The sequence below is a fragment of the Pelodiscus sinensis genome, chromosome 2 (assembly GCF_049634645.1).
Source record: "Pelodiscus sinensis isolate JC-2024 chromosome 2, ASM4963464v1, whole genome shotgun sequence".
NCBI lineage: Eukaryota > Metazoa > Chordata > Testudines > Trionychidae > Pelodiscus > Pelodiscus sinensis.
The window spans coordinates 227,890,212-227,917,959 of NC_134712.1; the positions used below are offsets into that span (position 1 = coordinate 227,890,212).

At 44.3% G+C, this 27,748-nt stretch overlaps 1 protein-coding gene across 1 annotated transcript; it reads left to right on the top strand.

The window, feature by feature from the left end:
• Window positions 1-15,845: 15,845 nt before the first annotated feature.
• On the top strand, window positions 15,846-23,876 carry LOC102457905 (sperm acrosome membrane-associated protein 3-like). Its single transcript, XM_014569839.3, has 5 exons — window positions 15,846-15,912; window positions 17,830-18,000; window positions 18,256-18,414; window positions 21,932-22,010; window positions 23,611-23,876. The coding sequence occupies exons 2-5, from the start codon at window positions 17,862-17,864 to the stop codon at window positions 23,675-23,677; spliced, it is 444 nt and encodes a 147-aa protein (XP_014425325.1). The 5' UTR covers window positions 15,846-15,912; window positions 17,830-17,861; the 3' UTR covers window positions 23,678-23,876.
• Window positions 23,877-27,748: the final 3,872 nt, after the last annotated feature.

Here is a 27,748-nt window from a genome sequence, read left to right on the forward strand (position 1 = left end):
ATTAACTTATTCTGAAATATCTGTGCAGTGTAGATGTAGCCTATGGTGACAGTTCAAGTACAAAGAACTGTCCCTCATCCTAATTTGGTGGTTGAAAAGGACTCTCGCCATATCACTTCAAGGCCAAATTCTGCTCTCTAAGGGTATGTCTACTCTACCACCCTAGTTCGAACTAGGGTGGTAATGTAGGCAATCGGAGTTGCAAATGAAGCCCGGGATTTGAATTTCCCGGGCTTCATTTGCATAAAGCCAGTCGCCGCCATTTTTAAATGTCCGCTAGTGCGGACTCCGTGCCGCGCGGCTACACGCGGCACGGACTAGGTAGTTCGGACTAGGCTTCCTAGTCCGAACTACCGTTACTCCTCGTTTCATTACCGGTTGCCTACATTACCACCCTAGTTCAAACTAGGGTGGTAGTGTAGACATACCCCAATATCCACACACATCTTGCAGCATAATTATGTATGTAGATCTACAGGCAGAGTGGGAAAATATTTCCATGGTGTGGGAAAGACTATACAGAGAGGTGAATTTTTCATATCAGCTAAATGAAGAAAAGATTTTAGAGTTCATAAATAGCCTAATTAGTGTTAATCCTTTATTTTGCTTTCACTATAAGCAGCTCTGGATTCTTGGCTCGTTTTTTTGCCAAATGAAATCTCGCTTCCTATTTCATTACTGACCCAGCAAAGTTATTCTGTGTCATTTATATTGAAAAAACATGGTAAAGTGTGTTACAAGTTGAGAAGCAAAGTGTAATTTTCTGCTGCTCCATTTTAACACTAGTAACTGAGAGCATAAACAACTTTAGCTAAAAAAATAAAGACTGCCAAAGGTTATTTCACTTCTGTGTTGGCAAATTTTAGGGAAAGAGAGAGAAGTAGTTTTTGTTTTGTTTTTTAATCAGAAGAATGCACCAATGTGCTTGTTGTACATCATTTAGTTAATGTTTTCTTAAGTTTTTGTTGTTATTGTTGTACTGGTTTTATCATGAGCCGACCTTTTCATTTTGTTTATATTTTCCTCATGCAAATAGTTACTTCTAGCCTGAGAACATTACAAAGTCTTTCTTCACAAATGCCGGGAAGACAGGAAACTAACAGCGTTTCCCACAAAGCAACTTTTACTCTTATTAGCTGTGATAATTCTCCTAGAAAGATCCCAGATATCCATATGTAGATCAGTGCATCAGATTAACATGAAGGGAGTCTCTCATCTGCAGTAGGGAAAAGGCTAGTCTAAATGGGGCTGTGACAGGGTGGGGGATCCCATCCAGTGCAGGGTGAGTGAACACAGGCTGCCCTTGACCTCAGGACAGTAGGGCTAATGATTCGAGCCAAAGGCATTGTCCCTGCTCTCAGAGTGATAATGCCTAATAGTTAGAGTCAATAGAGTTGCTCAGGGCAGTCAGGCCTAGCTTTTGGAGTCAATAGGGTCACCCTGGCTCTCAGGTCTGTAAGATCTTTTAAAGATATTTTTTAAGAGCAGGTCGGCTAGACATCTATCAGGGATGATCTAGATGGTGCTTGGTCCTGCTGAGGGCAAAGGACTGGACTTGATGACCTCTTGAGGTCCCTTCCAGTTCTATTATTCTATGATTCTATGATCTAGGTCTGTTTAGAGATCTATATTCTGTCTGCGAGCTAGTGGTGAATCCGCAGTGTGCATCTACTGTTGCCCCAAAGGTAAGGCAACGTGTTCATAGGCACTACCTTTACCGAATGGATCAAAAAGAGGCACGCACTGTGATGTGGGTCTTCTTTGGTAGAAATACATCTTGATCAATTCAGATGGAGTCAAAATATTCCAAAGGTTTTGTAGCACTCCTCTCCACCTGGTTACCTTCTTTAAGGCCAATCTCCTTACAGGTTTTGATGGACAGGTCTGGGTTCTTCTGGATCCCGCCATCCACTCAACTTTATTTTTTCCGATGGATTTATTTGGCAGTGCCTCCACCCTCCCCCTCACTCCTTCCTGGCAGGGTCACCAGAACAGCTTCGGAGGAAAATTTGAACCCAGGGGAATCCCCACGTACTTGCCAGATAGTTGGAGACTCCCAGAAAATAGCACAAACACATACACTATAATAAACACAATTATATTAAACAGGAGACAAATAGAACAAGGTAAACCACTATTTTTAGGTTCACTGGTGCCCAGCAACTGTAAGGTTAGTGTCCCGTTGGTACGTGTACTTTGTTGGGGCCTTTGATGACTTTTCACCACAAAATTCTTCTCTGCAGTGGTTTAGCAGTGGGGCTGACTAGGTCCAGTATAGCCCAAAGGACTCACAAGTGGGAGAAGGCAGTAAGTCTCTCCACAGGTTTAATATGCAGCAGGTAATAAAATCCCCAAACAAACAATTCCCTGACTGACTAAAATATGGTGCACTCACACACTCCATGAATGAGCCTCAGGTTCAGAGATGACTCAGTCACTGCAGAGGGGCTGGTCTCTTCTGGCAAGGATCTTCTTCGGGCAGGAATTAGGCTGCTTCGGTCCCAGAATTTCCCCTCACCACAAAGGGCTGCAGGGCTCAAGGTGCAGGCCATACAACTGCACCAAAATTCAAACTATAACCTCCTACCCCAGCATTCAGACACACACAGCAGGCAGCAGCCCCGAACCAGCAGACAGAGCAGAGCTGACCATGCGGTGACTGGTCTCACCCAGGGAGCTGGGGAGCCAACTCAGCATGGCTGGGGAAGCCTCCCAGCAAACTCCGCAAACTGGGAATCAACAGTGGAGACATAAAACCCAGCTGAGGGATCCTGCCTTCAGGTCCCTAGAGGCTAGTTCTCAGGGTGAACCCTGCATGCAGGCCTGGGGCTTACTAGCTCCCATGCAACCAGTCCTCCCCTTGCCCTGGCTGGCTCCAGACTCCCCTCAACAATAGCCTCTCCTTCCCCCTCCTGAACTCCCTGGGAGGGGCATCTCACTCCCTATGGGTTGCCAGGCAGACTCTGTCCCTGGTAGGGAGGGGGAGCCAAGGCAAACTCAGTGTGCCTGTCCCTGAGCTGCCAGCAAACAAGGCCCTGGGAATCTAAGTACAGGCAGTCCCCGGGTTACGTACAAGATAGGGACTGTAGGTTTGTTCTTAAGTTGAATTTGTATGTAAGTCAGAACTGGTACATATTGTAGGGAAACTCTAGCCAAACATTTCTCCAGAGCTCAGTTTTATTCTCCCACACCTCACTTCCCTCAGTCCTTTATTCTCAAGCTGAGGTGTCCGCTGAGAAAAGCCGCTCCGCGTCTCCCTGGTCTGCTAGCGGGGTCGCTAGCTTCGCGTCTCCCTGGTCTGCTGGGGGGAAGCAGCTAGTGCGGGGTTGCCTCACCCCGTTTGTAAGTAGGGATCCGATGTAAGTCGGATCCATGTAACCCGGGGACTGCCTGTAATCTCCTTGGGGGTTACAGTTTGATAAAGAGAAAATGTGTATGATCATTTATGGTAATCCTCTGGGTGCCATGTTTATTCATTTCTCTGTGAGCTGGTTTGTTAACAAGGAGAGCTTAGCTGCTAGCCTCGTGCCATTACGTCATTTCTAGCCTAATGCCCATTACTGCCATCTACAGATGACATGTACCAATTGTATTTACAAACCAGGTAACAGTGGAGACTGGGAAAAGACTAAGGATTAGAAATAGTAAATGGAAGGGTTAGTGCAATGGGACCTGTGATACTGCCAGTCCAGGTGCCAACTGATGCCAAGGCTCCTAGTCCTCTCTTAACATTGAAAAATGCATAGCTGAAAACCAGTCTGGCTCACCTGTGTGTCAGTTCTATTAAAATAGGTATTAGATTTACAGAGGTGTCATCTCCTTTCTAACAAAAGAAGGCTCATAGAAAACAGGCTATTAGGACAAAAGATTTTGTTGATTGCTTTCCCTGTGCCCAAGAAGGGGAGACATACATGAACACCCATCCCATCATCCTGAACTATGGAGAAAGGGAATAAAAATACTTCTCAAGAAGAAATGGTTCTCTATGCTGTTTGAACTCTGAAGGGCAAAGATTTCTAAGCATAAGCAAGGGATCCTCAGCTGTTTATCTTGGGTTAGCCCTAAATAACATAAGAGCTAGTATATTGCAACGGATTCTATTATCTCTTTGAAACTTAAGACTGTAATTCATTTGTCTGTGTATGTTTACCAGTTTTCCTCTTGTAAATAACTCTTATTTTTTCCTAATTAATACATCTTTAGTTAATTATAGAATTGGCTACAAGCATTATTCTTGATTTGATATCTGAGGTGCAATTGACCTGGGATAAGTGACTGATTTCTCTAGGAATAACCTGAGTATTGCTGTGATTTTTGGTGAAGGGACCATCTATCACAAAAGCAGGCAACAAGAAGGTCTGGGACTCCAACTTAAAGCAGTTATAGTGGCAAAGGAGTTCACATTTGATACTTACTAGGGGCAATCTAAGTATACAACTCACAATCCGTTTGGGCTTTGTGCCCTAATTTTTAATAGTCTACCTTGAGGTTGGTACTCGTGTATTTGAGATACCCCAGATGGATTGAGAGCGCCAATTATCTCCATGGTACATGGAGAATATGAAATAAAAAAGTGAATTACTAAAATGAACAAAAAAGCAAACCTTTGTTCAGGATCAGAAGTAGGTATTAGTATCAAATTATACAATGCAATTTCTGAGTAAGTAGCTCCCCCAGGCATGTGGACTGTGCAGCAATAAATAAAGTAAAGTAGTATATATGAAAAAAACAGAAAGGACGTGGACTCTTAAAAACAAGTAAATCAGAAACTAATACTATAGTTGGCTGCTATTTAAAGGGTTCAAAGGCTACCCATTGAAAAGGAAGATAATATACTAATAATATGAAACATTAATGAGCAGATGATGCTTATTAGTGAGACCGCAAGCAAGGAAATGTCACAATACCCTTACTGAGGAAATGACCTAAGAAATGTGACTTGCCTGCTCTTTGGAAACTGAGGGATCTGGGTGAAATTTCCCCTGTGCAGAAAGCCAGCACAAGGCCACTTCTCCTTTGCAGACTCATTTAAGTCCTCAAAAATCAGTCTTAAAAGGAACTGTAGTGGTGTAAATGTTTTGTGTAGGCTTCTGCATAGACTACCGAAGTTTCTAAAGGAGAAAAGTGTGTTTCTAAAGGAGATTCTGCTAGTGGCCTGTTAGGATACGATGAACATCCCTGCTCTTATGTCACTGATAAAGTAGCTTTATAAAGTCCCCTTTCCCACCTCATCCTCACAGCTGATTTCATTGTATCAGCAACCTTCAACAGTATGGTGGGGCCACAGTCATTTGAGTGCTGATGGAAAATGGTCCACTTAGCGAATTAGTGATGAACCCAGCACACAGTATTTTGGAGCTTAGACCAGGGGTGGGGAATCTCAGGCCTGAGGGCTGGATGTGGCCCCCAGTTTGCCTGGATCTGGCCCCAGAGGCTCAGGCGCCCCCCCCCCCCCCCCCCAGCATTGGGGAACCCATGCTGGCACTCCAGCCCTTCCTTTCCCCGCTGCCCCACCATGTGGCTGGAGCACACAAATCTACTAGGCTGGCCCCCCCAGGCACTGGTGTGGGAGGGGAATGTAGCAGGGGATTGTATCTTTCATGTAATTGAAGGGTTTTTTTGTTTGTTTGTTTGTTTGTTTTTTGTTTTGTTTTGTTTGCTGACTGATTTTTCTGTGGGTCACCAGCCCCTGACCTAAAAAAAAGTTCCCCACCAGTCTTAGACTATGACGCCAATGGAAAGTTTTCAGGTTTTCTTTTCCTCCTTGATAGCCACATACAGCATCTGGACCAGCAAACTAAGGGTATGTCTACACTACCACTCTAGTTCGAACTAGGGTGGTAATATAGGCAACCGGAGTTGCAAATGAAGCCCGGGATTTGAATTTCCTATTCCTATTTCCTATTCCAAACTACCATTATTCCTCGTTAGGAAGCCTAGTCCGAACTACCTAGTCCGTGCCGCGTGTAGCCGTGCGGCACGGAGTCCGCACTAGCGGACATTTAAAAATGGCGGCGGCCGGCAATATGCAAATGAAGCCCGGGAAATTCAGATCCCGGGCTTCATTTGCAACTCCGGTTGCCTACATTACCACCCTAGTTTGAACTAGAGTGGTAGTGTAAACATACCCTAAGTGGTAGGCAGCCTGGAGAATCTAAGTAGTCTCCCTCACCATCACAAAGTCAATTAGCATTCCCTGAAAATAAATTTCCATGTATCAGTCATATTTGAACCATGCACACTGCTTCTATGGGCTCAGAGCTGTCGCAGGAGGGCACACCATCTCCTGTTCTTTTAGCTAGTCATGCTTTATTTCCATGTACACAGAAGGGGTGAGAGAGGGAGAAAGAGAAGCATCTTTTGTCAATTCCTTCCCAGGCTCTTAAGTCACGGGGTTAGAACTAGAGTGCTCTGCAGCCATCATCTCTGCAGCAGCAAAGATGAAAGTCAGACAAAATAATCCAAAGAAGTGCTTAACTGTGACTATTAAGTCCATAAGGATTTATCAGAGTTTACTTTCCTCTGACTGCTGGGAGAGACTTGGGCTGAAGTCCATTAAGCAAATTAAAAAGCAGAAGGAAAATAAACAGAGATTAATGGAGATAGTCGTTTTATGAGGGAATGAAGCAGTTAGTCCTTTTGACAAAGCTCTTGAGCTGATATTCAGATTTTAGTGGCCCAGACCTTATACATGGAAGAGATTAGTCTCTCCACATTACCATGCTGGTAGTTATAAAAGAAGTTAATAGAATTTCTTTTCCCACCACTGAGAAGTCCTGAAGAAACTAGAGTAATAATAGAATCCATAAAGTTTCAGTTCAGTGCATGACATGCAGCTATTTGTGCCTTTGTTTCCAAGTAGGGAATTATGTTGTAAATCTTGTAGTGTCACAGATACTGTACTTTCTCCATGGCTGGCACAGAAAACTATCAGAAATGCTTCCATGCCATTAGGGACTTGCATGCTAAAACTATCTGGCAGACTTGATTTATTTATTCTGCTGATGTTGTGATTAATATTTAATCTAAATGAGGTGAAATCTTACATATGTTTGAAATCTCTTATATCTTGATACAAAATAAATTTAATCCAAGAAGTGAGAAAATTACACCACTACCACAGCTCTATTACTAGTTAATTTTAGGCATTTATGATTTAAGAATGAAGCAAAACAGCTTTGTTGCTTTTAGTTATTCAGGTGCCCCTTAAGAAGGAATTCCCATTCTCTTCATCCGCCCTGTACACACACTATATTTTAAATGAGTGTATTAATTCTCCATGCTAAGTATACAGAATACCCAAAGAAGAGATACAACAATATGGAGATAAACAAAATATTAGCATTTGCAAACACGGGAATTTTGGGAAGCAGTTTTCCAGGTGAAGGGTGAGTTTGTTGCCTCCGTGTGTGTATGTTTGTCTTGTTCTTGCTTGCTGTGTCTGCTTGATTGACATTGACACTGTCACTTTAGGGAATAGTAATAGAGATGCAGCCGTGATAGTCCTATCTTTTCTTTCAGCTAGACCAGACTATGTAGCACTTGAAAGACTAACAAGATGGTTTATTAGTTGATGAGCTTTTGTGGGCCATACCCAGGAAGTGGATCTGGCCCACAAAAGCTCATCAACTAATAAACCATCTTGTTAGTCTTTCAAGTGCTACATAGTCCTATCTTTTACTTCTTTGGGGGGCCGTGGCTGAGCCTAGCTGCCTGTTTGGAAGCTCTCAGCCTTGCCTAAGGAGGCTGTAGTCTGCCATCCTTTGATCAACTTTAGGATTCTGGCAAATGGGAACTGCAGGAAGCAGTGTCCCGGTCCACGCCACTTCCCACAGCTCCCATTAGCTGGGAACAGCAATTTGCAGCCAGTGGGAGTTGCAAGTAGTCGCACCTGTGGATATGTGGATTAAAAAAAAGCATCTGATGACTTGCCAGGGGCTAATCCTGGTGAACTGCATCTGGCCTGTGGGTTGTTTATTGCCCCTGCCCCCCACTATAAAGGAAAGATGGGCTCCACCTAAAACAAAAAGGAACCAGATTGCTGGCATGTAAAATTTAAGACTGTAGAGAAGTTTTTATACAAAGAGATGGGGCAGGAAGCTGATAAGTGTGTGGGAGCACATGATTCAGACAAACACATCACTTAGGGCTGGGATAAGGAAAACTTTTTTTTGCTGGGGGCCACTGACCCAAAGAAAAATCATTTAGGGCCCTTACACCAAACACTCACTGGGCTGGCCCTAGAGAAACAAAACAAAACAAAACAAAACAAACCTTGCCCTCCTGGCCCCTAAGAAACAAACAAACCAAGTAAACAAACACACCCTCAACTGGCCTGGACCCCGAGAAACAAAAACAAAAGACATAACAGACACACTTAGGGAGCTAGGCCTCACTCCACTGCAGGGGAGGAGCCCCAAACCTCGCCCCAGCCCAGATCAAAGGGGAACCAGGGACCATAGGTTCCTTACCCCTGATTTAGGAAATTATTTAATAAAGGGGATACTCTAAAGAGGAGAGGAGAGGAGTTAATAAAGCACAGATAAGAATTGAAGAGTTAAATGAAAGAGAGTCCTGTTCAACAACATCACACAAAGACAGACAAATAAACATTGACAGCTTTTATGTACTTTTATACACATGCAAGAAGTCTAAAAACTAAGATTGATGAATTTGAGTGCCTGGTATTAAATGAGGAAGTTGATATAATAGGCATCACAGAAACTTGGTAGAACGATGTTTATCAATGGGACATGGTAATATCAATGTCCTAAATATATAGGAATGACAGTAGGTCACACTGATTGGGGGAGTGCCACTGTATGTGAAAGAAAGCCTGGAGTCAAATATAAGAAAAATCTTAAATCAATCAAACAGTACCAGAGAAATTCCATGTTTGAATAATAAGAGTATATCAGAAGGAACATACTACCATCCACCTGACCAACATACCGATGGTGACTGAGAAATGCTTCATAGATTGGACAGACTACAAAAACAGAAAAGCCAATAAAAATAAGGGATTTCAACTATCCGGGTGTGTCTAAACTACACCCCTCTGCCGACAGAGGAATGTAGATTAGGCACATTGCTATTGCAAATGAAGCAGGGATTTAAATATCCCACGCTTCATTTGAATAGAAATGGCCGCCGCTTTTTGCCGACACGGCACTTTGCCGGCAAAAAACGGCCGTCTAGACGGGGATTGGTTGACAAGGAAAGCCTTTTCCGACCGATCCTGTAAACCTCATTGCACGGGATATTTAAATCCCCACTTCATTTGCAATAGCGATGTGCCTAATCTACATCTCTCTGTCGGCAGAGGGGTGTAGTTTAGACACACCCACCCTGTATGAACTGGGAATATGTCATCTCTGGTTGGAACACAGAGGGTATGTCTACACTGCAAAGTTAATTCAAAATAACAGGTGTTATTTCGAATTAACTTTAATGGCGTCTATACATGCAAACCGTCATTTCGAAATTAATTCGAAATAGAGGAGCGCTTAATTCGAATTTAGTAAACCTCATTCTATGAGGAGTAACGTCAAATTCGAAATAGCTATTTTGAATTAAGTGCTGTGTAGACACTTAATTTGAAATGGGGGCCTCCAGCCCTTCCCAGGGAACCCTGGTGGCCACTCTGGGCACAACCAGGAAAACTTACTCTCCTCTTCCACAGTCCCGGAGCCATTAAAGGGGGAGACCCTGGCCATAGTGCCTGTGCCAGCTCCAAGTCTGCCAGCCCAGAGCCAGCAGTGACCACCGGGGCCCCTGACCCAGTGGCTCCAAAACATGAGCCAGCAAGTCACTGGCAGCCAGCCCTCCACCGCTCCCCAGGAAGCAAGTTGCATATCTTTTTCCGCTTTTTTTCTAGCCCCATCTAGACAGGGCCAAATTTGAAGAAATCCTCCTCTTTTGGCACATCCTTTATTCCTCATATAATGAGGAATAAAAGGAGGGCAAAAGAATGTCTGCTTTTTCGGAAACTGTTCTGAAAAAGCAGGTGCGTTCCTTGGACGCGGCATAGACACAGAAAGAGCTTTAAAAATTGGAAGTCACATCTTTCTGAGGAAAATAGAAAGGAACACAGGAACTCTGGCAAGTCAAATATAAAAGTATAACTTAGGGTATGTCTATACTACAGCACTAATTTGAACTAACTTAATTCGAATTAGTTAATTCGCGGGTCTCACTGGACCAACTTGATTTTCATGCAAACCTGGGCTGGGTGGCAGCAGGTGGCTGGCTCATTCTGTGCCTTGTGCAGGATCTTCTGGCTGGGTGCTGGCAGGCTTGCAACTGGCACAAGCACTGTAGCCAGACCGTGCCCCTTTAAGGTCTCCGGGGCCGGGAGGGGGACAGAAGAGTTTCCCTGGTTTGGTCCAGAGTGGCCACCAGGGTAACCTGGGAAGGGCTAGCCTCCAATTAGTTTGAATTAAGTGGCTACACAGCCCTTAATTTGAACTACTTAATTTGAACTAGGCGTTACTCCTCGTAGAATGAGGTTTACCTAGTTTGAATTAAGTGCTCCGCTAGTTCGATTTAAATTTGAACTAGCGGTTTTTATGTGTAGCCCCTATTAATGTAGACATACCCTTAAAGGGGCCAAAAAAGAATTTGAAGAGCAACTAGCAAAAAGACTCAAAAACTAACAGCAGACATCAGAAGCAGGTAGCCTGCCAAACAATCAGTGGAGCCACTGGTTGGTGGGGGTGCTAACAGAGCACTCATGTGAGACAAAGCCATTGCAGAGACTCTAAATGAATTGTTTGTTGAAGAGAATGTGAGGGAGATTCCTACACCTGAGTAGGTGTGGGAGGGGTGTGTAGCAGATTCACTCACTTTCCGCACGGCTTCTTCCCTCAGGGTGGCTTGTGAGGATGTAACTGGCTGCTCCGACGCCAATGCACCCTTTGGGTGAGGTGTTCTCTTCAGGGCACTGCCCTCTGGCAGTGACCACTCCGGTCTTGGTCCACGCCCCCTTCCGGGGGGGGGGGAGTCATTGTTTTTCCTCCGCTCCTCCTCCAGGGAGGAAGAGGGACTCCCTAGAGCCCTCCGTTCTTCTCCTACTCTGCCTGCCCAGTTGCCTCCTGCAACCCTGCCTTGCGGACTTATGGCCTGGGGCTTCCCTGGCTCACACTCCCCCAGCCTACCACAGCTGTCTCCTTGAGAACCGCAGCTGCCTCCTTGCGAGCCGTGGCTGCCTCCTTGCAACCCAGCCATTTAGGGCTGCCTCCATGCGAGCCCTGCCCTCCATGACTACCTCCTTGCAGCCCCTAGGGCCTCAGGCCGGGTAGCCTGGGTTTGCTAGGCCGAAGCCTCTCTCATTGCAGGCAGGTCTCTCTTCTCCCAGGAACTGCTCTATATGGCCTCCAGCTGGGCCCTCCTTAGCTGCCTCATCTGGGCTTCCTCCTGACTCCAGGTCTTAGCCCCTTAAAGGGCCAGAACAGGGCAACACCCTGCCACAAGTGTTATATGACAAATCTGAGGAATTGTCCCAGACTGAGGTGTCAATAGAGGAGGTTTTAGAACAAATTGATGAACTAAACAATAATAAGTCACTAGGCCCAGCTGGTATTTAAACCATCAGTTCTGAAGGAACTTGAATATGAAACTGCGGAACGACTAACTGTATTATGTAATCTATTGCTTAAATCAGCCTTTCTACCAGATGTCTGGCAGACAACTACTGTAACACCTATTTTTTTAAAAGGCACTAGAGGTTATCCTGTCAATTACAAGCAAGTACGCCTAATTTCAGTATCATTCAAATTGGTTAAAACTATAGTAAAACAAAGACTTATCAGACACATAGAACATGAACATGGCTTTTGTACATGAAAATCATGCCCCACTAATTTATTGGACTTCTTTGGCAGGGCGGAGGGTCAACAAAGATGAGCAAGGATTATCTAGGAAATACAGTGCAGTGGGATTTTCAGGAAACCTTTGACAAGGTTCCTCACAAAGTCTCTTAAGAAACATAGGCAGGAATGGCAATAAGAGGGTAGGTCCCCTCATAGATCAGTAACTAGTTAAAAGATAGGAAACACAGGGTAGGAATAAAGGATAGGTTTTTACAATGGAGAAAAGTAAATAAGTAGGGTTCTCCAAGGATCTGTACGGGAACTGATGCTGTTCAACACATACATACCTCAAAAGGGGTAAACGATGAAGTGGCAAAGTTGGCAGATGATACAAAATTATTTAAGATACTTAAGTCCTAAGGTGACTACAAAGAGTTACAAAAGGATCTCACAAAACTGGGTGACCAGGCAACAACATGGCAGATGAAATTGAATGTTGATAGATGCACAAATATCTATGATTCTATGCATGGAATAGCTTCCATATGAGGAGAGTTTTAAAAGACTGGGATTGTTCATCTTGGACAAGAGCTAAGGCATGTGGTGGGGGGAGTGTTAGGATGAATAGGCCTCAAACTGGGAAACCAAGGGTCAATGAGCAGAATTGGACCCCAAAGTCCCTTCCCAGCCACACCCAAAGGGAGCAGCTCATCTCAATCAGGCAGGACAGAGTGATGGAGCAGTTCTATGCTCTTAACTACACAATGACTGGACCAGACCTGACTGTCAAGTTACTAAAAGGCCTCTGTGGAGACCAGGAATGATGGGCTACAACTGAGAGAGAAGAGTCCCCATGTCATTGCCAGAACAATCCCCTCTACTTGCAGAGGGCATCAATAGACTTTGCTGTGACTTTAGAAGGTCAGAGGCTGTAGTAGGGGGTGACCCAGGGAGCAGGCATGTGAGTGCCACCTCAGACATCAGATCTGACCTATCAGTCTCAGTACCCTGGGTTGGGATCCAGTGGAGCAAGGAGAGCCTGAATTCTCCTACCACCAGCCCCACTGACTCTGGCTCTGAGTGATATCACTGCAGACTCTTGCTACTGGAGTCAGATGCTGAACCCCCTCTCTAGAGAGGATATGATAGAGATCTATAAACTCATGAATGGTATGGAGTCAGTGACTAAGGAAGTGTTATTTACTCCTTTACATAATACAAGAACCAGGGGTCACCCAATGAAATTAACAAGCAGTGAGTTTAAAACAAACATAAAGAATTACTTCCACGCACAATGCACAGTCAACCTGAAGGCCAAAACTGTAACCAAGTTAAAAAGAATTAGATAAGTTCCTGGAGGATAGATCCATCAATGGCTATTATCTAAGATGATCAGGAATGCAATCCCATGATCTGGGTGTCTCCAAACCTCCAGCTTCCACATGCTGGGACTTGACAACAGGGGATCACAGAAGATTAAGATTAGAAGGGACTCTCAGGAGCTCATTTATCCCAACCCCCTTCTCAAAGCAGGACCAACTCCAACTAAATCATCTCAGATAAGGCGTTGTCAAGCCTGGCTTTAAAAAGGTCTAATGATGGAGATTCCATGACCTCTCTAGGTAATCCATTTCAGTGCTTCACCACCCTCCTAATGCAATAGCTTTTCCTAATATCCAACCTAGACCTCCCCCACTGTAACTTGAGACCATTGCTTCTTGTTCTATCATCTGCCACCACTGAGAACAGCCTGGCTCTATCCTCTTTGGCTCCATCCTCATCTACTCTTCAGGTAGTTGAAGGCTGCTATCAAATCCCTCCTTACACTTCTCTTCTGCACATTCAATAAATTGCCCTGTTTTGTTGATTCCCTCTGTAGCATCTAGTACCAACCACTGTTAGAAGGCAGGATACTGGGCTAAATTGACCACCAGTTGACCCAGTATGGCCATTCTTATATTCTTAGCAATTGAAACTTTTCCTATGCAGATTATCTAGTCTGACCCCCTGCAGACTGCAAGATACGGACCCTCACCCTTTTAACAGACCCATCGGCCTCTGGCTGAGTTACTGATCTCCTCAAAACATGATTGAAAGACTTCTAGTTACTTGAAGTTAGGTTGGAGCTAAAGCCTGGCCTGACATGAGTAACTAAAACATGGAGAGAGGCCTCATTTTTTGGATGACAGAATTAGGGCATAAATGAATCATCAGGTTGGAAACAAAATGTTTGTGCTAAAAAAGATAAGTAAATAGCACGTGCGTGTACACACACACACACACACTCTGTAGCCATGCTGTATGCATAAAAAAAAAAAAAAAAAAGATGAAACCTGGAGTCGAACTGAGTTCTTGGGATGCCGAATGGAAAGAGTTCTGAGGGAATCCCAACATAACTCCATGATTTAAACCTGCAAGTAATCCAGGCCCCATGGTGCAGAGGAAGATGAACTCCCCCTCCCCTGCAGTTTCTGCCAATCAGACATGGAGAAAATTTCTTCCTGATCTCATCTGTGGTGATTAGGTGGACCCTGAGTATGTGGGCAAGACCCATGAGCCAGATACCAGGGAAAGAATTCTCTGTAGTAACTTAGCCTACCCATCTAGTGACCATCATCAGCCATTAGTCTAGTGAGAGCAGTTGAAGATAGGCAGTCCCATTGTGCAATCCCTTCTATAAACACAGCAATCTCAGACTTGAAGCCAGTTAGGTTTTGCCCCCACTTCTCCTCTTGCAAGACTCATTCAGAATTTCACTTTCTGATGGTTAGAAACCATCATCTAATATCAAGACTAAACTTGTTGATGGCCAATGTATATCCATTTATTCTTGTGTCCACATTGGTCATTAACTTAAAAAACTCTTCTCCCTCCCTGGTATTCACCTGACAAATGTATTTACAGAGACCAATCTTATCTCCTCTCAGCCTTCATTTGGTTAGGCTAAACAAGCCAAGCTCTTTAAGCCTCAACTCATAAGGTAGGTTTTCCGTTCCTCAGATTATCCTAATAGTACTTCTCCGCACCTGTTCCTGTTTTAATTCATCTTTCTTAAACATAGGAGCCCAGAACTGTGCACACTAAACCGGATAAGATGTCACCAGTGTCTTGTATAACAATGCTACCCTTCCCTTTCTCTGTGGAGAAAGCTAGTTCAATGAAGCCGCAATACCTGATGAGGGACCAGAAATATCTCTCTCAGCTCCGACTGGAGGCATATGGCACCAGCAGACGCTCCAGGAGACAACAGCATTACACCAAGCAGTCAAAATGCCTGTGCTGAGCCACAGGTGAGGAGAAAACTCCATTATGTCCCTGAGAGGAACGATCGTCTTGTGGCTAAAGCATTGAGCTGAGACACAGGAGACAAGCTCCTGGTTCTACAAGATACTTTCTGTGTGACCTTGGATCAGTCCTGAAGAGCCTGAACAGGCCTTTACTCTTTTCCCATCTGTCAAATGGGTATGAAATGCTTCTGATGTCAGTCTTGATAAGAACTGTTTCTCACTATTTGTGTTTACAGGATCTAGTACTATGAGACCCCAAACTCAACTCAGGTCTCCGGATGCTGTCACAATACAAATAAATAATTTATTTTTGAAAGCATTTACTGAGTGATTTATGAGAATAATTCTTGGCCTGGGGCTTGTTCACAAGCAACTCATTGTGAGTGTTTTAGACACAGGTTTTACAGGATCATTTGATCATATGGTAAGATGCTGTTGCTGGATTGGAGGAGTTAGAATCTCTTTTCAGGTGTGAATAGTTGTGATTAAGGATTCAAAACTATTTTTTGTGCACATGTCCTGCAAGAGGATACTAAACATGCTTTTTGAAGTGACAATTTGAAGGAATATGTTTGCAGTATTCACCCAGCTCTGTTGCAGCCAACCCAGTTCATTAATTCTACAGTATACTTTAGAATTCAGGCATCTGAGACATACGACACACAACAAAGCTTTGTTGTGTTGTTTTGCATTGAGAATGGCGGTGAGTGATGTCACAGGGACCTGAGGAGGAGCAGGTTCTAGAAGGGGGAGCAGTTATAAGGGGAGACACTGGGTGACACTGGCTCAGACCAGACTTTGCTGTGGAGAAAGCTGTAAGTTAAGGTTATGAGGAGGCAGGGGTGGAGGAGGAGGAAAATTGTCCTTCAATTTATTATCCATCATACCCAAGAAAGCTTTGGACTGTGCTGCTGTTGTTATTACCCTGTCAGAACCGATAGTATCTTTTGTTGCTGCTACATTATTGCTGCCATCAGGGGCAGATGAGGATTTTGCAGGGCCCAGGGCAGCACAATTTCGCGGGGCCTCCCCTTTGACATGGCGCATGTGCGGGGCTTCTTGAAGCGCGGGGCCCGGGGTGGCCACCCCGCTCACCCTGCCCTATATCCGCCACTGGCTGCCATACCTGCCAACATCTGGAGAAAAAACAGAGCTTAGCCAGTTAACATTAAGATGCAGATATTTGCATAACTTCAGACCCAACCTATCAGAAACTTTTGGTTTCCCATTTGAGGGGGAACAAACCACCAGTGAGAGAAGTATTTGCATGTTGGATGGCTCTTGATAGGGGTCACTTAGCTGACTCCTTAACTGAAGCTAAGATGTGCTCCGCACCACTGTGGGGGCAACGTCAATGGGAGTGTTATACTTCTTAATTAGGGGCTAGCTAGAAGCTGGCATAACAGTGTGCTGAGCACCCTGCTTTCTCCCCTATTGGAGAGTTAGGGTTGGGCCAGCCACATTGAGTTTTTTCACCTGCCTTCTGCTGCTAGAGTGGTGTGAAATAGGTGGAACAAGGGGAGCAAAGAGTATACCCCATATATATAAGTCTAATAAATAATTAACCCCTGCAATATTCCCCTTTTTACTCTTATTTTTTTATTCATGGTGACAAATGCTAAGACAATAAGGATGTGGGGCGCGAGGAAAATGCATTTTAGAATGACTTATAACTGTTACTTATAACTTAATTCACCCCCAAGCCATACAGGAACAAAGAAAGCCAGGTCATTGCCAACACGTCTCTACTGGTGGGTTTTAAAAAATCCAGTAATGGCCTATGAAATATTCAGTCTGGAAATGCAGGGATTAAAAAAGCACATTACCAATTTTTCCCCATCTTTGCTTTATGGCCTCAGGAAAAAGCTGATAAATTTCCAATTAGCCCCTAAGAAGTTCTCACAGTAGATTTGAAGCTGGAATAGAACGAAAGGAAAAATCTGAGAAATGTGGTCCAAAAACAGAAACATCAAGTACTTGCTGCCTTGCAAGAGTGGGGAGTCAGGTTAGAAGATCTAAAGGAGGGATGCCAATGTCTCTGAAATATTTTAGTGCCAAAGCTTTTCTGAATACATACAAATAACTCTCCAATTTCAAAAGATTTCTCCCCCATGCCTCCCTCCATTCACACAGACTCTGAGCTCAGCATCAGAAAAAAACAAGTTTCCTTGAAGACCTGGAAAAAAGGTCAAAACAGTGTAGCATGCAGGGAGAAACAGTAGACTTGGCCCTCAATGCCACATACAGTTGCTATGAGAGTCCCAGGGAAAAGGGGGAGAAGGAAGGTAAGGAGGGCCTCTGAGAGAGAAAAGTTACTGCTTTTACTGTGAACATGCTTCCAGAGTAAAAAGTTGCCATTAGCCTAAATGTCTTAGCCTCTAATACGTATAATTCTTTGCCAACCTTGTCACATTTGTCAGTCCTAGTTCCCAGAAGACGTGACTCTTCAGCACAGATATAACTGTGAGAGAGTTAGCTGTGAAGTTCTGATGCCTTTAGCCTTGGTGTTTTCAGTTTCTGGATAAATAAAGCCTTTTAGATTGCCCGGTTGAGAGAGAGAGAGAAAGAGCGTCATTACCACATCTGGGTGACATGAAATAGCTCAATGCTGGGTTATCTCAGGGGCAGTCCTGTCAGTCCATGTTATGGAAGAAGGGGTTTAGACTTTTGACTGTGACTGGTCATAAAATTCCCCCTCTGATATTTATTTCTTGCCTTTTTTCTCCTCAAAGGTGGAACTGAAGTTCCCCATTCCCTGGCAAAAATGAAGGTGCTCGCACTTCTCTTCCTGGTCAGCTGCCTGATCATGGCAAATGAAGCAAAAATCTTTAGCCGATGTGAACTAGCCTATATACTACATGAAGAAGGGCTAGACGGGTATGAGGGTTACAGCCTCGCCAACTGTAAGTTTGAGTGTTCTTTCCTTCTCTCTCACACTTTTCTCCCCAATTTCCCCTCCCTCCAATCTCCCTTCACTCTTTCACTCTCTTTACCACTCCCTCAGGTAGCTGCCTTTCCGTCACTTCCTTGATCTGTCTCCACATGCTGTCTCCCTCGCTTCATTCCAGGGCTCTGCCTTCATGCACTCCCTCAAGTTGATCCTGTTTCTGTGGACTGCCTCTGCTGTGGGCACTGAGCATGTTCTCTCCCTGCATTAGGGATCTGCATGGCATTCTTTGAGAGCGGCTTCAATTCAGCAGCAGAGGACGACAATGCAGATGGCAGCACCGACTATGGCATGTTCCAGATCAACAGCCGTGTCTGGTGCAACAACTACAGGAGCCCCACAGAGAACCTCTGCCACATACCCTGCACCGGTACTGTCCCTGACCACCCCTTAAGAGTGGAGAGAGCAGCTGCAGGATTCCTGCCCATGCTGCTCTTCTGTCCTCAGTTAAAATTAACACACAGCGATCACTCCCTGACATGGAAGAGGTGGCCAGCCGCCACCATGGCATCATCCCCCTGGGGAGGGCCATGTGCAAGATCACGATTTGGATGGAGAGTAGGCAGCCCTGAATTGGGTGGGGCTGAGCCAAATGGGGTTACCTGGGAAAGGGAACAGCCTGGGGCTGTATCACCTCTCATGGGGTGGGGATACCCAAGCACAACCATAGTAATGTGTTTTCTCTGGCAGCCACCATGCCTGGGCTGGAGTGGGAAGGCAGATTCAGAGCCATCCACGGGAGCCTCAGAGGGGATGGGCAGGATGAGGTACAGTCCCCTGTGGCATATCCTGGGATAATAATACTCTGCCTTTCACCTGAGGGTGTCAAAGGGTGTCACACACTCCAATTAATCCAACCTCCCAGGCAATGTTCCCGCTAATATTTCTCTCCCTGTGCGGGATACTGTACATTTTGCTCTGTGCACTGTGGCGCTTGTGAATGTGCACCACCAGGAGAAACACAAACCTAGCTGTGAGCGCTCTGCATATCAGCTGGGCAGTACTGGAATCTCTTCTGATGCCAACCAACACATTGGATTCTCTCTTCAATGGAAAGCTGCAGATGGTGCAGTGCAGCTTCTAGGAAGCTGGGGTGGGAGGTACCTGCTATTTACCATGTGCGCTGAGGGGATTCTCCTCTTGACCTTTCTGGGTAGGGCAGGTCCCCTGGATATCTCAGATACCCAACATTGGTCCCTTTGAGTCTTTTCTTGTGTGGCTTGATAGGCTGAGTAAGCACAAGTTTAATTCCCATTAACTCATAGACTCATAGACTTTAAGGTCAGAAGGGACCATTATGATCATCTAGTCTGACCCCCTGCACAGTGCAGGCCACAGAATCTCACCCACCTCTCTTAGAATAATCCTCTCACCTATGTCTCAGATATTGAAGCCTTCCAATACTTTGAAGGCCCCAACATGCAGAGAGTCCTTCAGCTGTGATCTGTGCCCAATGCTACAGAGGAAGGCGAAAAACCTCCAGGGCCTCTGCCAATCTACCCTGGAGGAAAATTCCTTCCTGACCCCAAATATGGCGATCAGCTAAACCCTGAGCATGTGGGCAAGACTCACCAGCCAGACACCCAGAAAGTTCCCTATAGCAACTCCTATCATCCCTCCATTGACCTATTTCCAACTGGAAATGAATGGTCAATTAGTTACCAAGATCATGTTATTTCATCCAACCATCCCCTTATCATAGAATCAGAACTGGAAGAGACCTCAGAAGGTCGTCAAGTCCAGCCCTCCGCTCTAGGCAGGACCAATTCCATCTAAATCAACCCGGCCAGGGCTTTGTCAAGCCGAGACTTAAACACCTCTAGGGATGGAGACTCCACTACTTCCCTAGGTAACCCATTCCAATGCTTCACTACCCTCCTAGTAAAATAGTTTTTCCTAATATCCAATCTGGACCTCTCCCACCACAACTTGAGACCATTGCTCCTTGTTCTGCCATCTGTCACTACTGAGAACAGCCTCTCTCCATCCTCTTTGGAACCTCCCTTCAGGAAGTTGAAGGCTGCTATCAAGTCCCCCCTCACTCTTCGCTTCTGCAGACTAAACAGACCCAAGTCCCTCAGCCTCTCCTCGTAGGTCATATGCTCCAGACCCCTAATCATTTTGGTTGCCCTCCGCTGGACCCTCTCCAATGCGTCCGCATCCTTTTTGTAGTGGGGGGCCCAGAACTGGACACAGTACTCCAGATGTGGCCTCACCAAAGCCGAATAAAGGGGAATAATGACATCTCTGGATCTGCTGGCAATGCTCCTCTTAATGCATCCTAATATGCCATTAGCCTTCTTGGCTACAAGGGCACACTGTTGACTCATATCTAGCTTCTCATCCACTGTAACCCCCAGGTCCTTTTCTGCAGAACTACTACTTAACTGGTTGGTCCCCAGCCTGTAACTATGCTTGGGATTCTTCCGTCCCAAGTGCAGGACTCTACACTTGTCTTTGTTGAATCTCATGAGATTTCTAGTGGCCCAATCCTCCAATTTGTCTAAGTCACTCTGGACCCTATCTCTGCCCTTAAGCGTATCTACCTCTCCCCCTAGCTTAGTGTCATCTGCAAACTTGCTGAGGGTGCAATCTATCCCCTCATCCAGGTCATTAATAAAGATATTGAACAAAACCGGTCCTAGAACCGAACCTTGGGGCACTCCACTAGAAACCGACCGCCATCCTGACATCGAACCGTTGATCACTACCCGCTGGGCCCGGCCTTCTAGCCATCTTTCTATCCATCTTACCGTCCATTTATCCAATCCGCATTCCCTTAACTTGCTGGCACCTTAACTCAGCCTCTCCTGGCTCATGTTCACATTATCACTTGTGTGTTCTTGCTCCAGTGCACCTCACTCACTCATCCCTACATTAAATGTAACTGTCCTCATGGGTTCTCTCCTTAGCCCGTCCCCTTTGCTTTCATTGCCTCTCACTCATTCCCTCAGCTTGGCCTCGTGTTCTCCCTCCTACTCCAATTCCTTCTGCCACCCACATGGTCTCGCTAACCCTTTCCCTTCCCATCCCATCACTCTTTCCCTACCCTCTCTCATCTCTCTTATGCCATCTCTCTTTTTCCACAGGTGAGAGCATGGGAGTACTAGGCAAATCTCTCCCTACCCAATGCTGATTGGGGGAAGGGCAGCTATACTGAGCTCATCACCACTGAGGCCCAAGACAAGTGGAGGACTGGGCCTGCCAATGTTAAGGTGCAGTCAGGAGCTGTTACTCTGGCCTAGGTTCTCCTCACTCTTTCTGCCCTGAGGGTGTGTCTAGATTACATGGCTCCGTCCATGGAGTCATGTAAACTAGTTTACCCGGCATAGTCAATGAAGCGGGGATTTAAATAATCCCTACTTCATGAGAATACATATGGCCACCACGCTGTGCCGACGATCAGCTGATCCAGCACAGCGCGGCAGTCTAGACGTGGATCTGTAGGCTGGGGAAGTCTTTGCCGACCGATCCTGTAAATCTCGTTTCATGAGGCATAAGGGATCGGTCGGCAAAGGCTTCCCCTGCCGACAGATCCGCATCTAGACTGCCATGCTGTGCCGGATCAGCTGATCATCGGCACAGTGTGGTGGCCATGTTTATTTTAATGAAGCAGGGATTATTTAAATCCCCGTTTCATTGATTATGCTGGGTCGATGGAGCCATGTAGTCTAGACACACCCTGAGAGTGCAGGAGCGGGAGCCCAGTGCAACACGGCAGTTCCGCAGCACAAGCAAGCGGCCCCTTTTGAGTGCCACTTGGAGAGTACTGCCTAGGGCTGGCCAGCAAGATCTGCAGCTGCATAGCCATATCCCTTATACATGGGTGCCCAGACTGAGGTCTCACAAGGTAAACCCCCATTCATGTGCCCCTCTCTTCCTTGCAGACTTGCTGTCAAACGACATAGCAGATGACATTGCCTGTGCCAAAAGAATTGTGCGAGACCCACAGGGAATGGATGCTTGGTAAGGGGGGCTCTGGGAGATTCTCTTCAGAAATACCAATGTGCATTTATTATTGTGATTTGCTTATTTCTAATGCTAAAGAAATACAATACAGCCTTAGAATGGGGAGAATGGACAGTGACAGATAAGCAAACTTATATTGCCTAATTTCAATTAAGGAAAATAATTTAGGAGAGACTTTAGCAAAAGGAACAAAGAAAAAACACTGGCAAAAACAAGGCAAAAATGAAGCATAACAGAACAGTAAAAATCTACATAGCCACTACACTGACCTCCTTAAGGCTCACCTTTGTCCAGATAGCTACACAGTAGCTTTGCAGTAGGTAGGCCGAGGCCAGGTCTACACTAGGGGGCAAAGTCAAACTAAGATACGCAACTCCAGCTATGGAAATAGCGTAGCTGGAGTCAATGTACCTTACTTTGAATTTCCACAGAGTCCCCACTGCTGAGGGGCGATTGGAGAAACTCTCCCATCGACTTCCTTTACTCCTCACAACCCAGTGGAGTACCATAGTCGACAGGAGCCTGATCGGTGCTTGATTTAGCAGGTCTTTACTAGCCCCGCTAAATTGATCCCTGGAGAATTGATCTCCGCAGTATTGATCTCCTGGTAAGTGAAGACAAGGCCTATTCATTATACCAGCCATAATGATTTCATGTTCCCTTATTTTCCCTGCCTTTGTTTTTCTCCACCTTTTGTCTCTTCTCATATGATTAGAAGCTCCTGGGAAAGGGGCAGTCAATTTAGGATGTACAGTGCCCAGCATAGTGAAGCTCCAAATCCTAATTAAAGAATATACATCATGATAAAGACAAAGTAATAAACAAATCAGGACCGAGAAAGGAGGGCACAGAACATTTCCAAAGAACATATGCATATGGAGTCATCACAAGACCCAGAGCACTTTGTGCAAAAATAGATGTTTGAACCCCAGAGTACTGAGTTCCAATTTGGGGAGCGACTCATTCTCTTTTCAGATTTTCCACCTGTAGTTTCAGTTGGCCACATTATCCCGCAGCTATCCCTGCAGTAGGGTGTTGCTGTGTGTGTTTCACCACAGAGGCAGCAGTATGTGTTCCCCAATCTGAGAGAAAGAGCCAGGGAGCTTCAGGGTCTGTGTGTCCCCAGCAGTCTGACAGAAGAATCCTCTTCCTGGGCTTACTACAACAGATACACATCTCTTCTCTATTGCAAAAGATGATACGGGTACGTCTACACTGCAGGGCTTAACTCAAAATAAGCTACGCAAATTGAGCTAGCTTATTTCAATTGTCAATTGCCTAGCTTATTTCAAAATAGCTTATTTCGAAATTGGGAGTGTCTACACAGCACTTATTTCAAAATAGAGCACTCTTCCTCTGACTTCCCTTTTTCCTCATACAATGAGGGTTACAGGAGTTGGAGTAAGAAGTCCTCCAGCTTGACAGTATTTTGACATTATGTCAAAATAACTGCCTGCTGTGTAGACGCAGACTGTTATTTCGAAATAACGCTAGTTATTTTGAAATCATGTTGCTGTGTAGATATACCCTGAGTGAACCAATTTATTATTATTAATAATAAAAACTAATATTCATTCTTTGCCTTTTCCTTCCTCAGGGAGGACTGGACAATGCACTGCAAAGGGCGAGACCTGTCTGAGTGGGTGGATGGATGTGACCTGTGAGAAAGTCACCAGCGTGGCTCTGCTATGATTCCTCAAGGCTGTCTATGTTTTCATGAAAAGGGAATGCTTCTCTTACTGCACTGCTGGCAGTTAGCATGTACAAACAAAATCCACACCATAAACCAATAGGAAAAACAAAAAATATTAATTTAAAATATAACATTTTTTTAAAAAATAAATCCATTTAACTGAAAAGAAATCAGCACAGCCCATTAGTTTCATATGCTATTTAGGGCTCAACCCTAGAAGATTTTCCTGAGCTTATTTCTGTGGGAAACAGCACCTGGAAGAGGATTCGGCTGACAGGCAAGGGACTGGAGCTGCAGTTGTAACTGTTTAAACAGAGCTTCCAAAAGCTGCTGGGTTCTCTGGGATTTTCAAAGAAGGCAAACTGGAGAAGCTCACAACATGTGAACTTGTGCCATAGAGAATGTTTTCTACATACCTGTAAGCTAACGGGTGCAAAATACATGCCATTGGCTCTTTGGGAACTGGGGAAAACTTGTATTTGCAAAACAAAGCAAGCTATCATTTATGGAAATCAAAATGCTGGGCAGTTCAACATGGTCAGCATTACACACGTTCCCACTGAAGTGCAGAAAAATGTGTCAGTATGAAATCAGTTTCCCACTGGCTGAAACGATAAATAAATGCTACTATCATCTCAAGTTTCAAAGGGCGTGTCTAAACTACATCTCTCTATGGGCAGAGATGTAAATTAGACACGTCGAAATTGCTAATGAAGCAGGGATTTAAATATCCCGTGCTTCATTGGCATAAAAATGGCCGCTGCTTTTTTTCAGCACAGAGCTTTGCTGAGAAAAAGCGGCAGTCTAGAGGCTGATCTTTCAAAAAATATACCCTTTTTCGAAAAGATCCTGTAAATCTTATTGTATGAGGGATAAGGGATCTTTCAAAAAAGGCTATATTTTTCAAAAGATTAGCCTCTAGACTGCCACTTTTTCTCTGCAAAGCTCTGCACTGAAAAAGAGCGGTGGCCATTTTTATGCTAATGAAGCATGGGATATTTAAATCCCTGCTTCATTAGCAATTTCGACGTGTCTAATTTACCGTCGATAGAGAGATGTAATTTAGACACACCCAAAGAGTTTAGCAGTTACAGTACAAGCATGGTAGACTCTATAATCATTCTACAAACAACAACAGTACTGTGGCACCTTAGACACTAACAAAAAAATATAGCACCATGAGCTTTCATGGGTAAGAGCCATTCTACTGTTGCCATCAGCTGAATGTAGGCAAGTGAAGCTCTGTATCTTGCAGACCAGTGCATTGGTGCTCCTATAATCTGGAGGAAGCTTGGGTTTAGAGGCTTATCCCTACTGATGGGTATCCATGTCCTAACACGACACCCCTCTATCTCCTGCAACATAACTTACCTCCTTGTCACTCAATCAAACTTGCTGACAGCTTGTGTCAGAGATTAAAGGTATAATTAGGAGTTCAACTGTATCCCAAATGTAGTACCCCACTCTCTTGTTTTAATTTGCAAAACAGAATGAACTCTGTTGTTTACCTCTTCCTGTTAATTTTCTCTCTTTGAAGATTTCATAATCCTTCATTATCATTGGGAGTCCCACTGTGAGCCATAGAAAACTGAATTTACATGAAAACAGATAGATGGTTTTCTTTCAGGCATAAAATGTTTATTTATTTTTCACCCTTGCTGGTGGCCAGTCCCTAAAGAAGTCCTAAAAACAGAATTCTCCACATATATACATAACTCCTTATGTACTAGCCATATATGCATTTTCTATATGACACAGACTTTCATTGGAGACCTCGTATGACAGCCTGGTGAACTAGAATGTAAATACCACATCCAGGGGATTCCTATATCCCTTATGCCCTCTGCCAGTTGGCATCAAGAGATCTCTCAGGCACACAATTAAAGAGAAATAGTTAGTTGTTGCCACTTGTGAGAATTGCCTGTGCCTTGTAATTTCCTGCTATCTTTGGCAAGGCACAAATATATGAGAAAGTTTTTATTAAAAGGAAAAAACAACCAGCAACCATCAAAGCAACCATCTTGTTATGAATAGAGTTTGGTCTGAAAAAATTCCCACGTTCAAACACATCAAACTTTGGCCGTTTTGATATTGCAACCTAGATTAAATAGACATCATGAAACGGACAGGGAAATAAGTAATGATAATCTTTTTTACAAAAAGTCCCTTTCATATCATGAGTGCAGACCCTAGCCTGCATGAATGTTGGCATATGAGACATCTACATCACATAACGTATCCAAATTAGGAAGAAATATTTCCATCTCAGGTTTTTTCCCTCACTCTAGTGCAAAGGACAATAGAGTGGATTCAACACCAAATTATCTTCTTTGTTTCAAACAACTCTGTGATTCCTATGGATGCTCTGCAGATATATGGTCCTATCAAATGCCAGAACAAGACACAGAAATGCAGTGGAATTCTGTGAATTTCTTGATGGGATCAGCTAAAATTATATCAAACCTTCTATCATAAAAAAGTCTTCCTGGATGTTTTGTAGAGCTAGAAAAATACTACTTGTGCTGCATTTCTGTGGTTGCAGCAAGTGGTTGCTTTGGATAATACCCGACTGGTATCCCACCACATGCCCTATTATAATATAAGGGAAGATTGGGATTCCAAGATTCCCCTTTACTCAGACATGGAATAAGGAACTCACTTTCAACATTATCCTTTTGAATCTCAAAGGACATGGAGAAGAACACATTTCCCTTGTTTTCTGTGTGGAAAGTTTTCCATTCATTTCTACAGCCAACATTTGCTAGGTTTCCTCTAAGATCATCAGATTTCCAGTTCATACAGAACCTGTAAATCTTATGATGACATGAGTATTCCAGGTATCTTGACCAGCACTTAGGGTACGTCTAGACTACATCCCTTTTTCGGAAAAGGGATGTAAATTAGACGTATCAAAATTGCTAATGAAGTGGGGATTTAAATATCCCGCGCTTCATTCGCATAAAGATGGCCGCCGCTTTTTTTTCGGCACAGAGCTTTGTCGGAGAAAAGCGGCAGTCTAGAGGCTGATCTTTCGCTAAAGAAAGCCTTTTCCGATAGATCCTGTATACCTCATTTTACAGGGATGTAGTCTAGACGTGCCCTTATATTTGAACTAGCTAACTAACTGCTAAAAGACTTACCCAGTACTCATGGACAACAGGGATCATGAGATCATTTATAGACACAGTATGAAAACTCCCACTAAGTCATGAAAAATTACATATAGGGCCTGGGCATCTTCCCATTCAAGTCAAAGAGAGGCTTGCACTGACTTCAGTAGAAACAGGGCTGACCACATGCAATACGTCACTGCATAGCACTGCACTGCTTAACACTATTTCAATATTTCCATTATACACCCTGTCTTTCGTAAGTCATATAACTTGGACATAAATCACTTGGCAAAAATCTCAAACAAATTAGGAGATTTATTTTTAACTTTTTTCCCCATACACAAAAAAATCCTCCTTGGATGTTTTTAAGGCAAAGAGTGCCATTATATATAGATGTTTACTATTTTCACAGAATTTTTGCAGTCCTCTCACTTAAAAACGACTTCACTCTTTCTTAAAGGAAAACTGCAATATAACTTAATGGCTCTCCCGATGACTACATCCAATAGCCGAGAGGGGTAGGTCACTCTGGATAGGCTTCTGCTAAAGGGTGCTACCTATGCGTTGAATCATAGAACACTAGAATTTGAAGGGACCTCGAGAGGTCGTCAAGTCCAGTCCCCTGCCTTCACGCCAGGATCAAGCACTGTCTAGATCACCCCAACAGGTGTCTGTCTAACCTGCTCTTAAATATTTCCAGTGATAGAGATTTCACAACCCCCCTAGGCATTTTATTCCTGTGTTTAACCACCCTGACAGGCAGGAAGTTTTTTCTGATGTCCAGCCTAACCCTCCCTGCTACAATTTAAGCCCATTGCTTCTTGTTCTGTATTCAGAGGCCAAGGAGAACAATTTTTCTCCCTTCTCTTTATAACACCCTTTTAGATACTTGAAAACCACTATCACATCATCTGTCAGTCTTCTCTTTT

Bases quoted from the DNA above. Each gene is read 5' to 3' on its own strand.
- LOC102457905 (XM_014569839.3), top strand. From the start codon at position 17,862: ATGAAGGTGCTCGCACTTCTCTTCCTGGTCAGCTGCCTGATCATGGCA. The intron at 18,001-18,255 runs GTAAGTTTGAGT...TCCCTGCATTAG, and splicing joins GGGTTACAGCCTCGCCAACT to GGATCTGCATGGCATTCTTT. The intron at 22,011-23,610 runs GTAAGGGGGGCT...TTCCTTCCTCAG, and splicing joins CCACAGGGAATGGATGCTTG to GGAGGACTGGACAATGCACT.